The sequence below is a fragment of the Parathielavia appendiculata genome (assembly GCF_033297405.1).
Source record: "Parathielavia appendiculata strain CBS 731.68 unplaced genomic scaffold N657scaffold_17, whole genome shotgun sequence".
NCBI lineage: Eukaryota > Fungi > Ascomycota > Sordariomycetes > Sordariales > Chaetomiaceae > Parathielavia > Parathielavia appendiculata.
The window spans coordinates 234,828-246,992 of NW_026944236.1; the positions used below are offsets into that span (position 1 = coordinate 234,828).

The 12,165-nt window shown below is 55.2% G+C and overlaps 7 protein-coding genes across 7 annotated transcripts; 1 reads left to right on the forward strand and 6 right to left on the reverse strand.

The window, feature by feature from the left end:
• Positions 1-3,496: 3,496 nt before the first annotated feature.
• On the reverse strand, positions 3,497-3,906 carry N657DRAFT_579855 (uncharacterized protein; the record flags this gene model as incomplete). The annotated part of the gene is given in 3 exon segments (XM_062789421.1): positions 3,497-3,635; positions 3,649-3,746; positions 3,832-3,906. Coding segments are annotated over 3 exon segments (312 nt in total), but the record flags the coding sequence as incomplete, so codon positions are not given.
• Positions 3,907-4,285: 379 nt separating this feature from the next.
• Positions 4,286-6,752, reverse strand: N657DRAFT_666195 (subtilisin-like protein). The gene is made up of 4 exons (XM_062795326.1): positions 6,257-6,752; positions 5,702-5,959; positions 5,260-5,567; positions 4,286-5,132 (listed from the first exon to the last, which is right to left on the reverse strand). The coding sequence occupies exons 1-4, from the start codon at positions 6,419-6,421 to the stop codon at positions 4,499-4,501; spliced, it is 1,365 nt and encodes a 454-aa protein (XP_062644155.1). The 5' UTR covers positions 6,422-6,752; the 3' UTR covers positions 4,286-4,498.
• Positions 6,753-6,769: 17 nt separating this feature from the next.
• N657DRAFT_160776 (uncharacterized protein) lies at positions 6,770-7,290 on the reverse strand. The gene has a single exon (XM_062786012.1). It carries the CDS (start codon positions 7,128-7,130, stop codon positions 6,867-6,869), a length of 264 nt encoding a protein of 87 aa, XP_062644156.1. The 5' UTR covers positions 7,131-7,290; the 3' UTR covers positions 6,770-6,866.
• A 161-nt stretch (positions 7,291-7,451) lies between these two features.
• Positions 7,452-7,909, forward strand: N657DRAFT_636625 (uncharacterized protein; the record flags this gene model as incomplete). Its single annotated transcript, XM_062791445.1, has 2 exons — positions 7,452-7,556; positions 7,712-7,909. The coding sequence occupies 2 exons, from the start codon at positions 7,452-7,454 to the stop codon at positions 7,907-7,909; spliced, it is 303 nt and encodes a 100-aa protein (XP_062644157.1).
• Positions 7,910-8,340: 431 nt separating this feature from the next.
• On the reverse strand, positions 8,341-9,029 carry N657DRAFT_160905 (uncharacterized protein). Its single transcript, XM_062786013.1, has one exon. It carries the CDS (start codon positions 8,868-8,870, stop codon positions 8,457-8,459), a length of 414 nt encoding a protein of 137 aa, XP_062644158.1. The 5' UTR covers positions 8,871-9,029; the 3' UTR covers positions 8,341-8,456.
• On the reverse strand, positions 8,991-9,881 carry N657DRAFT_649183 (uncharacterized protein). The gene has a single exon (XM_062793670.1). The coding sequence runs from the start codon at positions 9,454-9,456 to the stop codon at positions 9,178-9,180; it is 279 nt and encodes a 92-aa protein (XP_062644159.1). The 5' UTR covers positions 9,457-9,881; the 3' UTR covers positions 8,991-9,177.
• A 30-nt stretch (positions 9,882-9,911) lies between these two features.
• On the reverse strand, positions 9,912-10,571 carry N657DRAFT_625325 (uncharacterized protein; the record flags this gene model as incomplete). The annotated part of the gene is given in 2 exon segments (XM_062790746.1): positions 9,912-10,388; positions 10,404-10,571. 2 exon segments carry the CDS (start codon positions 10,569-10,571, stop codon positions 9,912-9,914), a joined length of 645 nt encoding a protein of 214 aa, XP_062644160.1.
• Between the last annotated feature and the right edge of the window lie 1,594 nt (positions 10,572-12,165).

Below are 12,165 nucleotides of genomic sequence, written 5' to 3' on the forward strand. Positions count from 1 at the left end.
CCTGAGCTGCCGACTGAACCGAGTTCTGACTTGAGAATTGCTTGACTTTGGTGTTTACTTTGGCGCGGGGCAACGCTGCGTTAGATGCATTTTTGGTTTATGTAAGCAGATTTGGGATTACATAATACGCACATGGATGTGCGCCTAGTGGGAGCCCCCGTTGAATTGATCTATCGAAGGCTCACATGGGAGTGGATGCAATATATTGCAGTTGCAGTCACGTGGGTAATAAGACCCACATTTCTCGCTGCGCCCCACATATTTCTTTCGCATCCAGCCAATGACCATTTTTCTGCCCCGCTTGCTTCCCCTGCAACAAAAAGGAAACCGGCCACCCCATATCCATCCCTTACCCTGGCCGTCATCAGTCATCTTCTCTGGGTTCATGTGTCTTCCATGACAGTATTGGATCAAGATCATTGATCACGCCGGCGTCGTACCAGCTGCGAAGGATCTGACACAGAGCTATAGTGTTTGCCTGGAGCCGGTTGCGGAGAGGAGTAACCATGTGGCCGGTAACGCTGAACAAACGCTCAACCTCTGCGCTCATGGGAAGTACTGTGTGTAGATCCAACGCCATACGCGCAAGCCGTGGATAGGTGCTTCTTCTTTTATGCCAGTAGGCACGGGGATCCTCCTCGTACCGATCAGAGTCGCTCTCTTCCAGTTGCCAACGCTCAAACTCGTCAAGGTCGACTGGCGCTGGAGATGGGAAGGGTGAAGAAGAGACGGACGCTGAGCTTGCTCGACTTCGCTCCTGGCTTCTGAAGGCGGCGAACCTATTGCCGGAAAGGCGAGGGATTTTGGTAGGCGGTTCTCAAGCCTCTTTTTGCTCCGTCAACGGGTAGCCAGGAAATCGCCCGAAGAGAAAGGCTTGATCTTCTTCAGTGCGCCCTGGAACGGGGGCGACGGTTGCAGGTGCTTCTGTAGCCATTATGGTGGCGGGTAGGCCAGAACACCAACCTCACCAGCCAGTAGGGCGGTGGGATTCTGCCGACCATCTCACCACTTCGTTGTCAGGAGGATATTAGCAAGTTAGTGTTTACCGTACAAAATACGCTTAATCACTATCATCTGCTAAAAAGGGCCCACTATTGCAATAATGGATCCACGTTGCAGAGGTCATGTTGAAATTGCATGGATTTTCGGCGGTCGTCTGTGTAATTGAAATGTACGGAGATTTCAACTGCAATTCAACTTCAACCTGTATTTTCGTGTAACTGCTCCGGACCCTGGAAAGCCCGAAGGCCTATGGCCCCGGTTCGAATCTGGATCAACAGTGAACTCTTCGCTCTGCTGAGGCCGTCGTGTCTCCTTAGCGTTTTGTCTTGAAACAGAGTCTCATGCTGGTGGTCAAGGTCATCTGCGGGCCTCGTTGCTGTCCGGCCGTCTCGTTCCTTGAACCTCTCTCTCCAGGCCTCCTCCATTACTCTATTCGTGTCGGCAGTCCCTCCCGTCCAAACTGCAATTGTATTGGCGGCTTCTTCTACCGCTGTGGGCTCCTGCGGCCCAAAGGCTCGCGGTCGGCCCCTGTTATCCGTCCTCGAGTTGAGTATCTGATATATCTTGCCGTAGGCCGCATGAATTATGCTCCCTGCAGTCTTCTTTCCGCCTCGGCCGTCGGCTAGAGTGAGCATTTGAAGCCGGGCCACAAAGTCAGCCAGTCGTTTGTTGAAGTAAAAATCCAGTGGCGGCACCCATGTCTCCGTTTCAAGGTTCCGAGTGGATGTGGACTTGAAAGCTCCTGCCACTATCCGTAGACTCTTGTTTTGAGCTTTTCCAAGCGCCTTGGTGATCCCTCTCGTTGCTGGCTCACCTCCCTTCTCGGTGGGGGTGTGAAAGGATGATGCGCCGTACGCTAGCGCTGACCGGATGCACTTTGAGTATTACCTCTCGTGCTTTGGCTAGCCCTAGACCCCACGTTTTTGCTGTAATCCTTGACAAAGCGTAGCTCTGTGTTTTCAGCTTCCGCTCTACCGCTCCTAGATGCGCCTTCCAGTTGAGTTTCCAGTCCAGCCAGACCGCTAGGAATCTGGCCGCTGCCATGGGCTTCACCGGGCTGCTGCCTCCTCCCGGCTGTGCAAGTTCCAGCTGGTCAATCCACTGTTTGCGCCCTCTGTTGAAGTGAATCAGCTCGCTCTTTTCCGGGCCAAAGGACATTCCCCGGATTTCTGCCCACTGCAGGCACGTCTCCCACGCTGCCTGCAGCTAGTCGAGTTATATATATTTACGTATGTTATCAGCGAGTGCACCACTGGTATGGGCTCCACAGATATTTGGGTGCAGCACTAACAACGGGAATAAGTGGGGGAATAAGCTGTTAATACTTCGACTAAGTGCTTATGCAGACCTTACCAGTGGTGCACTCGCTGATAACACATCGTTATATATACAGTATGTATATCAACCTGTTGGAAAGTCGTGGCACTGGAAACTCCGACGCTCAGCTGCAAGTGCCCTGCTGTTGGATGCATGGCTGCCCAACTGAGCGTCAGGCAACGTGAGGGGTAACCAGGGCGTTGGGCAACGAGGTCAGGGCGATTCCCCCTTCGCTGGAGACGTGAGAAAAGAACAACCTTCAATCAAGAACATCTGGGATGCTCCGAGCATCTCAAATCTGACTGTTGTAAGCTCCCATCATCTGTGTGATCACCGTGGGATCGTGGCTGTTGGTCTTCCAACACAACCACTCAAGTTAAAGAAAAGAGTCCAGGACGCCAGCACTACTCCCCATCGTCTCAGATGCAACTCTCGTCCTTGTTCGCGTGGTACTACTTCTGATCTGTCTTACTCCAAAAGTCCAGTATACTTCACTCAATGCCGGTGGCGGTACAGTAAATCCGGTAGACGTTGAGGTCTGCCTGGAGGAGCCTGCCACTCGTCGAGGCACGTTCTGGCGTGTCCCCCTGGCTGAGCCGTATTTCCTGCGCGGCTGGGAATGCAGGGAACTGGGAGGTGACCTGGTTATAACCAAAGAACCGTATCGGAAAGGTTTGCGCAGTTCTGTACTGTAGTTGAGGTTGGTGCTTCTACTTGCTGTCGGTTGTCCAGTTTCGCCATACAGTCAGACTGTCAGAGGCTGTGATTTGGACAAAGTTCAGAATGCTCCACAACACATCATTCTGCACGTCGATAGTGGTGTTGCGATACTGGACTTGATCTTTTAATTGTTCGAGTTCTCGGACCCTGTGTGCAAGCCTCTCATTATCACAGGCGCATGGTCGCCATACGCCGCATTGCCGAAGCGATCTTTGTTACTTTAGCGCCAGCCTCGTACATTCTCGCGCCATGACAGCACTGGTAAGACAGTCAAATTGATGCAACCATATTCAATACCAGCAATACAGTTACAAGCCGACTCAGGATGTTGAGACGATGCGGGATTGCTGACTGCAGCCCCTTTCACCTATCCCAGCCCGAGCCCGTTGAGCCGGACAGAATTGGCTTGAGAAACCATAACGGCACCTCGCGTTACGGGATACACAACTCCCGCCTCTTAACACATCCCCCCCGCACACCCTGGAAGCAAGCCAACATCTTGCAGCTGGCGATGCACCTCTGCAAACTGCGCTTCATGCTTAACAAAGAACGCATCCTCGAACCGCTCCACCACCTCGGGTGCTCTGGTGGAGCAACTCCCTCAACTACCGGTGCCCGTCAGCCACAGATTCAGGGGCAGACATGTCCCGGATGAGCTTTGCAAAGACGGCGTTCACCCAGACGCTTGTTTTTTTAGGAAGAGCTCTCTAAGCCTTGTTCAGCGTACAAGCGTGCATAATGCGACCGCAGCAAAGAAGGACGAAAAGTGAAAGAGACAGGTCCCGTACCAACAAGAAGGGAAAACCCACGCTCGGCACCCACCCACCACTTCTGTTCGAGCTTGAGATCGGCGAAAGGGTATTGCTTTTACATTTCCTCCGCTTGCGGCCATCGTAGCTAGCAGCTCTCTGCTCCTCGTGCTAGGGCAGGTCCTTTCCTGGATTGGTGGCACAGTTGACAGGCGCGCCACTGGCACTGGTCGTGGGGGTACTCATGATGTTATGGGAACAGCAGATGCCTAAGGTACCTAATCAGTCCTAGGGGAATACGGTATTAGATTGGTGCGATGACGGTGAATTGGAGGGAGGTCGGGATACGGCGAAAGCAAGGAGGGCGGGGAGGGAGCTTGACACCTTGATTGATCTTTATACTCGAGCCGCCCCGATGGCTGCTTGTGGCAGTGTGGCACAGTGCTCAATTCGCCTACCTGGGGATGTGGCACTATCACTTCCATTGTGAACTTCCTCCTCCATCCTCCGATCCGCAACCCACTCTCCAACCAATAAATCCAATTTCGATCAATTTACCCAATTACTCAATGTCAGTGTCACTAGTTCTTCGTTTACCAATTCTCCTTCATCTCGGGGCGCACGATCTCGGCAAGCTAATCAAAAATCTCACCAGAACCCAAGCAGTTCCCAACCTCCCGGGCGCCTCAGCGCTCTAAGTGTGGAATAGTCTACGGCAAGCGAAGATACAACTCCTTCAACTTCTCAAAGTCCGGCGTTCCCAACCCAGTCACGGCATCCCACGCCTGCTTGGCCGGGAATGCCTCGCTGACTCCGCACCCGTGGTTCTTGCCGTGGTGCACATCCCTCAGTATCCCCCTATTGCGCGCGGCATACAGCACAGGGTTGAGGAATCCGACAGTGCTCTTGCCGGCGTGCAGCCTCGCATCGTTGATCTTGGCGATCATGGCGGCGACGACGGGCGTCGACGCCGACGTGCCCGACACGGCGCGGTACCCGCCGTGTAGACTGACAAGGAAGCTCTTCCCCATGGCTGATATGTCGGGGTAGCCCCTCCCGTTGACGTTGAAGTAGCCCTGCCTCCCCAGCTCGGCCGCGCCCGGCGCAGCAGCGAGGTACTCCCGCGTCAGGTTGCCTTGGTACCAGGGCGCCGGGAAGAGGCGGCTGAAGCCGCCGCCGAAGGAGACAGTGCTGTTGTTGTCGAGCGCCGTCTCGCCCGGGAAGGGCGACAGAGTGCTGCTGCTGCTGCTGCCGTTGGCGGCGGCGACCGGCAGGAACTGCGTGCCACCGACCGAGGTCACCCACGGGCACGCGGCGGGAAACACCGAGGCGAAGTGGCCCTCGCTGGCAGTGTTGTTCTTGGGGTTTGTCACGGTCGATGCAGTACGTCAACTGGTCGGCCGGCCCCCGGTCGGCGGAGCCCGTCAACACCGTCACGCCCTGCAGGCCGAGCTTCAAGAACTCGAGGCACTGGCGGCGGGCGTATGCGTCCGAGTACCAGGCCTCGTTCCACGCGTACATGATGGCGATGACGCGCGGCGGCGTGTGCGTGCCGCAGTCGGTCGCGTTGTAGCCTCCCGGCAGCGGGTTCGGGTAAACGGGGTCGAACTGCGGGTCTAGGCCGGTGCGGCAGTAGTGCTTGTTGAAGGCGGCCAGCATTATGTTAAGGTTGCCCTGCACGACGAGGTCGCCCACCTGGATGTTGGTGACGGGGATCGGTTTTGCCATGGCCATGTTGTACTGATAGTCGTGGTTGGCCTCGAGGTTGAAGATGGGCCACTTGTACTCGGTCTGTCGCGTGCCGCCCGAGACCGACATGAACACGGGTCGCTGGCCGACCAGTCCGGGGCAAAGTCGTTGAAAAACATATCGAGGTCTTCGGGCACCCACGCGCCGTAGGAGGCCGTATATACGCCAATCGAGTTCTTGGGGTGAGCTGTCTGGCCGGCGCCGTTGTCCATGTTGTACAGCTGGCGGAGGCATTGCGGCGCCATGTATTGCAGGCAGTTGATGTTGCGCGTCTGACGAGCGCTTATTCCGGCCTCGATCGGCAGGCGAGGTACTCCAACAGACTTGGGAGCCGACGAGACTGGGTCCGGCTCCGGAGCGGGCAGGACGTAGTCGATGTACTTGGCCACTCGTGATGGCAGCGAGTACCGCTCAGATGCCGTCTGGGTCGTGCCGCTGTTGAGCGAGTGGTATAGGTGGAACTCTGCTCCTAGCAGCTGCTCTGCTTTGCCGACGCTGACGTTGAACGACAAGAAAGTGCCGTCCCTGGAGAGACGCATGGCCGATCGCGGCACCCCGGAGCTGTTGAGCCATCTCCCCACCTGGCGAATGCTGTCCCTGGGCGGTGCAAAGAATTGGGCGATTTTGTCTAGAGTCCAGTGCTGTCCGAAACTTGGCGAGTCCGGGTCCGAGATGCCCTCGAGGACCTGGGCCGCTTTGTTGGAAACGTCTTGGTTGACAGAAAGCGCCAGGTCGATTTGAATGACCTGGTCGCTAGCAAGTTTTACACTTCTCTTCCAGTGTGAAGCCGCAGGTGAGATTGCTGGTCTGAGCTCTGTCCGTCTCTCAACCAGTGCAAAGACCAGGGGGAGGTGGCAAACGATTGCAACTAGAGCCGCTCGCATGTTGAGCCTCTGCTGCCAATGTTGGTAAAGAGACGACTAAAGATCGACGTTCAATCATATGGCGATGCGCTGTGTCTGACTTCCAATCATTCCAGTTATACTCGGCCCAACCAGCTGGAGACAACCAACCCCTTGGGTGAGATGCCTTCCCACTGGCAGGGCGGTCAAAAACTCCCTCCCGCCTCCCAAGCTTACAAAGGAGGAGCTGAATCAACAAATGCAGTCAGATTACGGGTGCTTGGCGTTGTGTAAGATATGTCGGAGCACATTGGCAAAGAGGGGTAAACAGGGGCTGAAGTCTGCAAGCGAGCTGCCTACATCAAGAAACTTGGACGACAGCGACGTTGATTCAACAGCAGCAATGCCCATTTTCCGTTAGTCTAGTTCCGACGACGTCGGATCCAGAAGTACAAGGTACCTTCAATTCCTATTGCTACCTTATGGACTACAGGCTCAGCTTAAAACTATTTCCATTTCCGTCTGGGCCTGCTGACAGCATGAACACGAGCACAGCAACGTTGGTCTTCTCCGGTCTAGTGCTCACTAGCACTGTTACAAAGAGAGTTAGGACCCTGGACTTTTCTTCACTTAGCAGTGCATAGGTCGGGATGAATCCACCCGTGCCCTCGAGCCGTGACCTTTTCCCGATTCGGCTGTACTTGCCGAGGGAGGCTCGTGGTCCATCGGTACCAAACAGATGGAGTACCATCAAGAGGTGCTATATCCCTTGCACGAGAGGGCGGGATGATGTGAGATATCGGGCTTGGCTTCGTGTCAGACCTTCATGAAAGGATGAAGGTGCAGAACAGCGCAGCTGAGTCCAGTCCATGATCGCGATGCTGTTGAGGGGTAGCTCATCCCGACGAGTTTGCCTGGGCTCCCTAGCGGTCTCAAGGACAAGTTCTTCTTGGCGATGAAGTTCTATAAAGTGGGTTGAGTTCCCCAGACACTTGCATCATTCACATCCCGCATCTCCTCATCGACCATCAAGCACTCAGCCTACTACCAAACTTTGAACCTACCATTCACGATGCGTTTCATCACCCTCATCACTTCCGCCGTCGCTGGCCTGGCCGGGGCGTCCCCTGCCGCCCGCTCTGTCCAGTCCAGCACTGCCGTTCAGCCTCAGGAGCGCGTGCGTCTCTCTGTCTCTTCCCCACCCCCCCCTTGTCTGGATATCATGAACGGTTCAGTTGCTAACAAACACTACTACAGGGTGTCTTGGCTGTACGATAATCCGCCCATGTGAAAGCCTGCGCCTGCGATGGTTTTGACTAACCTCCGCCCCAGGAACTCTGCGTCGCTTTGTGTATTGCCACGGCGTGCGCTGGCACCGGGCCCGCCGGCTCCATAGTCTGCGCGGCCTGCATTGTCGAGTGCCTCGGCACGGCCGACGACGGCGGCCCAGTTGTCCTTGACCCTGTCGTCCTCGACAAAGAGTTGATCGAGACGGTAGAGGGGTATACTACTCACGGGCCCCAGGCCTAAACTCTCTGCGAGGCTTGTTACCGGAAGTGGTTTAAAAGGGAGTGAGATGAGCTGGTTATGTTCACTTCAAGTTGACTTGGGACTGGTTATTCGTTGGCCAGGACTCGTCTTTGATGGAGACAGTTGTGGACGGAGTGTGACTGTCAAGCATGGAACCCTGCCTTTGGCCTAGAGAGTAGGAATACATTCCTTCCGCTGAATTAACGTTGTTCGATGCCGGTGACTCAGTTAGATCTAAGAGGAGAAGTCCTCTTGAGCGTAGAGAACGGTCCATGAAACCCAACCGAGGTGACTGAGGAAGTTGGCCGTACCACTATGATGTCTGTACTTTTCGGACTACAAACATTTCTTCAGTCTTTGCCCTCAGGTTTCATCGGAGCGGCACTATATCCGTCTTACGTTATTTTCCAGGAACAGAACATGACTCGTTTCGGACGCCGCGCTGAATGCCTTATCGATGGACGGTAGGTAGCTTGATTATGTAGGTACTAGTGTAAGGTATGTCCACCTTTGCTTCCCAGCTTACCGTGTGACCATTGAAGTTCGTTTAAGGCCCCCAGCAACCATAAAGAATCACAACCACGTGGCTGGATAAAAATAACAAGCGGTCCGACCTTTCTCCCGTCTCAGGAGACTTGTTGACGGTATAACATTCTCCTATGAGCCTCACCCAACTTCCCACCGATGTCGGCTTCGCCTTACGCAAGAAACAGTCCTGCCTCCCGTCGTCGTTGTGCTTTCCCCGCCCTTGAGCCTTGAGAAACCTCAGCCATTGCTCCACGGATGTCGGCCTCGCCTCCCTCCGGTCGTCGTTGTCTCTTCCCATCTTCCAAGACTTGAGAGACTGGGCTCTCTGCAGAACAGTCCGCTCCCACGCCAGCTCCGGCTGGCGCTGCTGTTCTTTCACGACATACAAAAAGAGAGACGGCAGGAGAGCAATGCAGTGGGCACCAGGCCGCATGTCGCACGGGACCACGCCAAACACGAAATCACGTTCTAGCAGAACCCCTGAACGCCTTGTTCGTCGTAGCAGCGCAAGACGTCGGCCTTGAAGAGGGAACGTGACATGCTATCCACTACGTAAACGCTGACCATTTCGCAATATTCTTCGTCGACACGGTCTGGGCGATCCCAACTGAGCCGCACCGTGGCCCACGCCATCCGCAGTTGCGAGCCTAAATGCTCCCAGACATCCACTCTCTATCTTCGCATAGATATAGCGTTAGTTTTAGTCATGCTAGTTTCAGGACAGCGGGCGAAGAGACCAATCAAGGCGTCGCTAGGACGTTCTGTGGAATCCAGTAAGTCCTCCGAAGCCTCCCCTGACCACTCGGGTACAGAATGACCGCTCCAAACCTCTCCAGTAAGTAGGAATCGATGGTCGAAGCCGGAGGAAACACTGGGCTGACGGCTTGAACGGTGAACAAGGACCTATGGCCGAGACAGTCCAGAATCGGAGGGCCGTCAGCCACTGCGTACCATGGGCGCGGGTCATCTTCCAGAACATCGACATCTTCGAGACCAATTTCGAAATGTTTGTGTGCCATCCCCCCTCCGGCAATGTTTGGGGGCAGTAGCGAGACGTCCTTTGCCAAAGTCCAGTCAGATCGGGAACCCAAGACGGAAGGGACCGCGGTCTGTTCTCCATCGAGCTGCCGTCGTCAGCCGCCGAGAATAGCTTCTGGAAAACTGTATAACTACATCCTCTGTGGTAAGTGAGCTAACAAGAGAGAAGGCCCGTATCGAGAATTTGATGTGCCGTCCGGATGTAGACCTGCTCGACCGAGAGTAGTCAACAAAGTTCTCGGGCAGGAATTCCGCGGCCATCTTGCCCAGCACGCCCAGGAGTGCGTAGACCATATCCTGGGGTCGGAGGCTTTCTTTTCCCGGTGCTCCAAGAGCAGCCCCAGCACGGTGGGGTCATCCTGCTGGAACTGCAAGCGGGTGGCGTCCATGCCTCGGAGAATTCAAGTCGCCGGCTGTCGTGCCGGTTCAGCAGCGGCTATAGAGAAAAGGAAGTAGAGTCTAGCCCAGCGCGTGGGCAGACGGCCACACTGCACCAGCGGGTCGCGGGCCAGCACCAGCTCCTGTAGGATCCGGGTGCGGGTAAACCCCACGGCCGGTCGAGAATGTCACGCAGTCGGCTCAGGCTTAAGCCCTCATCCTCCTCCCTTTCCTGCCCGGGCAAGGAGGGCCAATAGCCGGCATTTTCGTCGGCGTTGCGCAGCACCCACTCGGCGTCGGGCGTGAGCGGGCCGAGGTAGATGACCGTGTGGTCGGCGAGCGAGTAGATAGACCCCATTAGGCGAACTTGCCGGTTGCGCTCTGCGATGTTTGCCTGGTTGAAGCAGAGCGCGTCGGCCCACACGCGACAGGCGATTGATGCATTGCGGACCCCGCGGAGAGCAGCGTCGAGTGAAGCTGTTAGGGCGAAAGGCTTGCCGTGAAGGACAATGGAACCCCCAGGGGACGGGTCGTCCTAGACGTAGGGGACGGCGATGTACTCCGTATAAATGTCTGCCTCGCGTTTTCGGATATTTATGAGAATCACATGTCCGTGTAGCTTTGCTTCGGGAGTCTCTGCGGGCTCCAAGACAAGTAACCGGATTGAGTCGTGCTCTGAAAAGGTCTCGTATGGAAAGGCGTCACTGATCTTATCCATGTCGTTCAGGGCGGTCGAGCCTCATCTGAATTCCCCGGAACAGCGGATTTAGGAACACCAAAGCAGATCGTATCAAGTCTATGGGTAGGGATGAAAAGTTAGGCCCGCGATGCCCAATAATCGATAAACACGAACCGCTGAATCGTTTATATGGGCACTTAATAGACTTTAGTCCGCGTCATACTGCGGCTTCAGTTGATCATGTACGAGCGACCCTGGTGCGTAATAATGAATTGGCTACTCCGAGGTGGTTATGTCACGGGTCGTGACAGTGTGAGGTGCATGTGCGCAACTCCTGGTTCGAACCACGGTCCCTCTTTCGAGGGTGTTACGTAGTGGTCAGTGGCGCCTACCCGTGACGGTTTAACTTGCTCCTCCTGGACTATAGCACTGAACAGGGTTCCGATTGCCTGTAACACTACCGCGAAGGTCTCATACTGCCCCAAGGTAACCAGCCCATTTCCCCAAATGTCAGTCCCCTTCCTCGCACCGAGAACCCCGTGGACGACTGATCTAATGTCTCAACCTAAGCATCACGTATTTTGCTGCTTCGCGATTCATACTAAGACGCTCTCCTAGATCAGCGTCAAGGCCGGTACAAAGCAGTCACGCCTCGAGGGCTGGCTCGCAAGTAGACAAACCGTCTATCCTCAGCACCTAGCATCCCGGTGTTCCCCAGTGTCGAGCCTCGGCCGTGCGCGTGGGACTGTGTATCCTGCTCAGGTAATAAACGAAGCCAACGTGAGCCGGGCTATTCTCCCGTCCAAATCGGTAGTCGTCTTTTATCTTGTTCCAATTGAGGAACGGTCCTCACTTGCCCGTGGCTACTTCACATACGCATGTATGCAGGGGCAGCCCCATAGCATCTACCAGAGCGTAGTTTGCGCCAGATATACCACGCCCAAAATCCAACACCATCCGCGGGGCGAAGAGCCCGCCTTCAACAGGTCTACCCTACGACGGACGCCCCTCAGGAGGACGGGCCCGGCCCAGACATCGGCATCATCGCCATCTATGCTTTCGACATGATTCCGCCGGATACTTGGAAATGGAAGGAGTCCCTCTCGCGATTAGGCGCCTGTATACCTCGCCACAGATGCGTTGGTATTCAGTCCGATTACCAAGTATTACACTGATATGGCCAATGATGGGTGCTGTGTAACGGGCTGGGCCCGGTACGAGCCTCGGCGACCCTCGGCCAATACCAAGACCCCTGATGAGGCTATTCCCACTCGCCCCACAGCACACCGAACCTTCTAGCAACCGCGCTCAGACCAGCGCGCCTACGAGGATAAGTATGCTTGCGAGCTACCAGAGTCTGTCGTCTCTCCTTTTCTTCTCCAAGTTCAGTGTACTCGTAGAGTCGTCACCAGCTAGTTGCAATATACTCCTGGGACCGTTACATTAAATTCAACAGACACCAGCAAACGGATATAGCTGTTGAACGAGACCAGATATATACGTTTGAAGGCACTAAATGGAGCTTGAATTGAGGTGTAACGGTCTCAGGTAGTATATTGCAACTAGCTGATGACGACTCTACGAGTACACTGAACTTGGAGAAGAAAAGGAGAGACGACAGACTCTGGTAGCT

Bases quoted from the DNA above. Each gene is read 5' to 3' on its own strand.
- N657DRAFT_160905 (XM_062786013.1), bottom strand. From the start codon at position 8,870: ATGCGGCCTGGTGCCCACTGCATTGCTCTCCTGCCGTCTCTCTTTTTG.
- N657DRAFT_160776 (XM_062786012.1), bottom strand. From the start codon at position 7,130: ATGGTACTCCATCTGTTTGGTACCGATGGACCACGAGCCTCCCTCGGC.
- N657DRAFT_649183 (XM_062793670.1), bottom strand. From the start codon at position 9,456: ATGGCACACAAACATTTCGAAATTGGTCTCGAAGATGTCGATGTTCTG.
- N657DRAFT_666195 (XM_062795326.1), bottom strand. From the start codon at position 6,421: ATGCGAGCGGCTCTAGTTGCAATCGTTTGCCACCTCCCCCTGGTCTTT. The intron at 5,568-5,701 runs GTATATACGGCC...ACCGAGTACAAG, and splicing joins ACCCCAAGAACTCGATTGGC to TGGCCCATCTTCAACCTCGA. The intron at 5,133-5,259 runs GTGCCTCGAGTT...CAACACTGCCAG, and splicing joins GACGCATACGCCCGCCGCCA to CGAGGGCCACTTCGCCTCGG.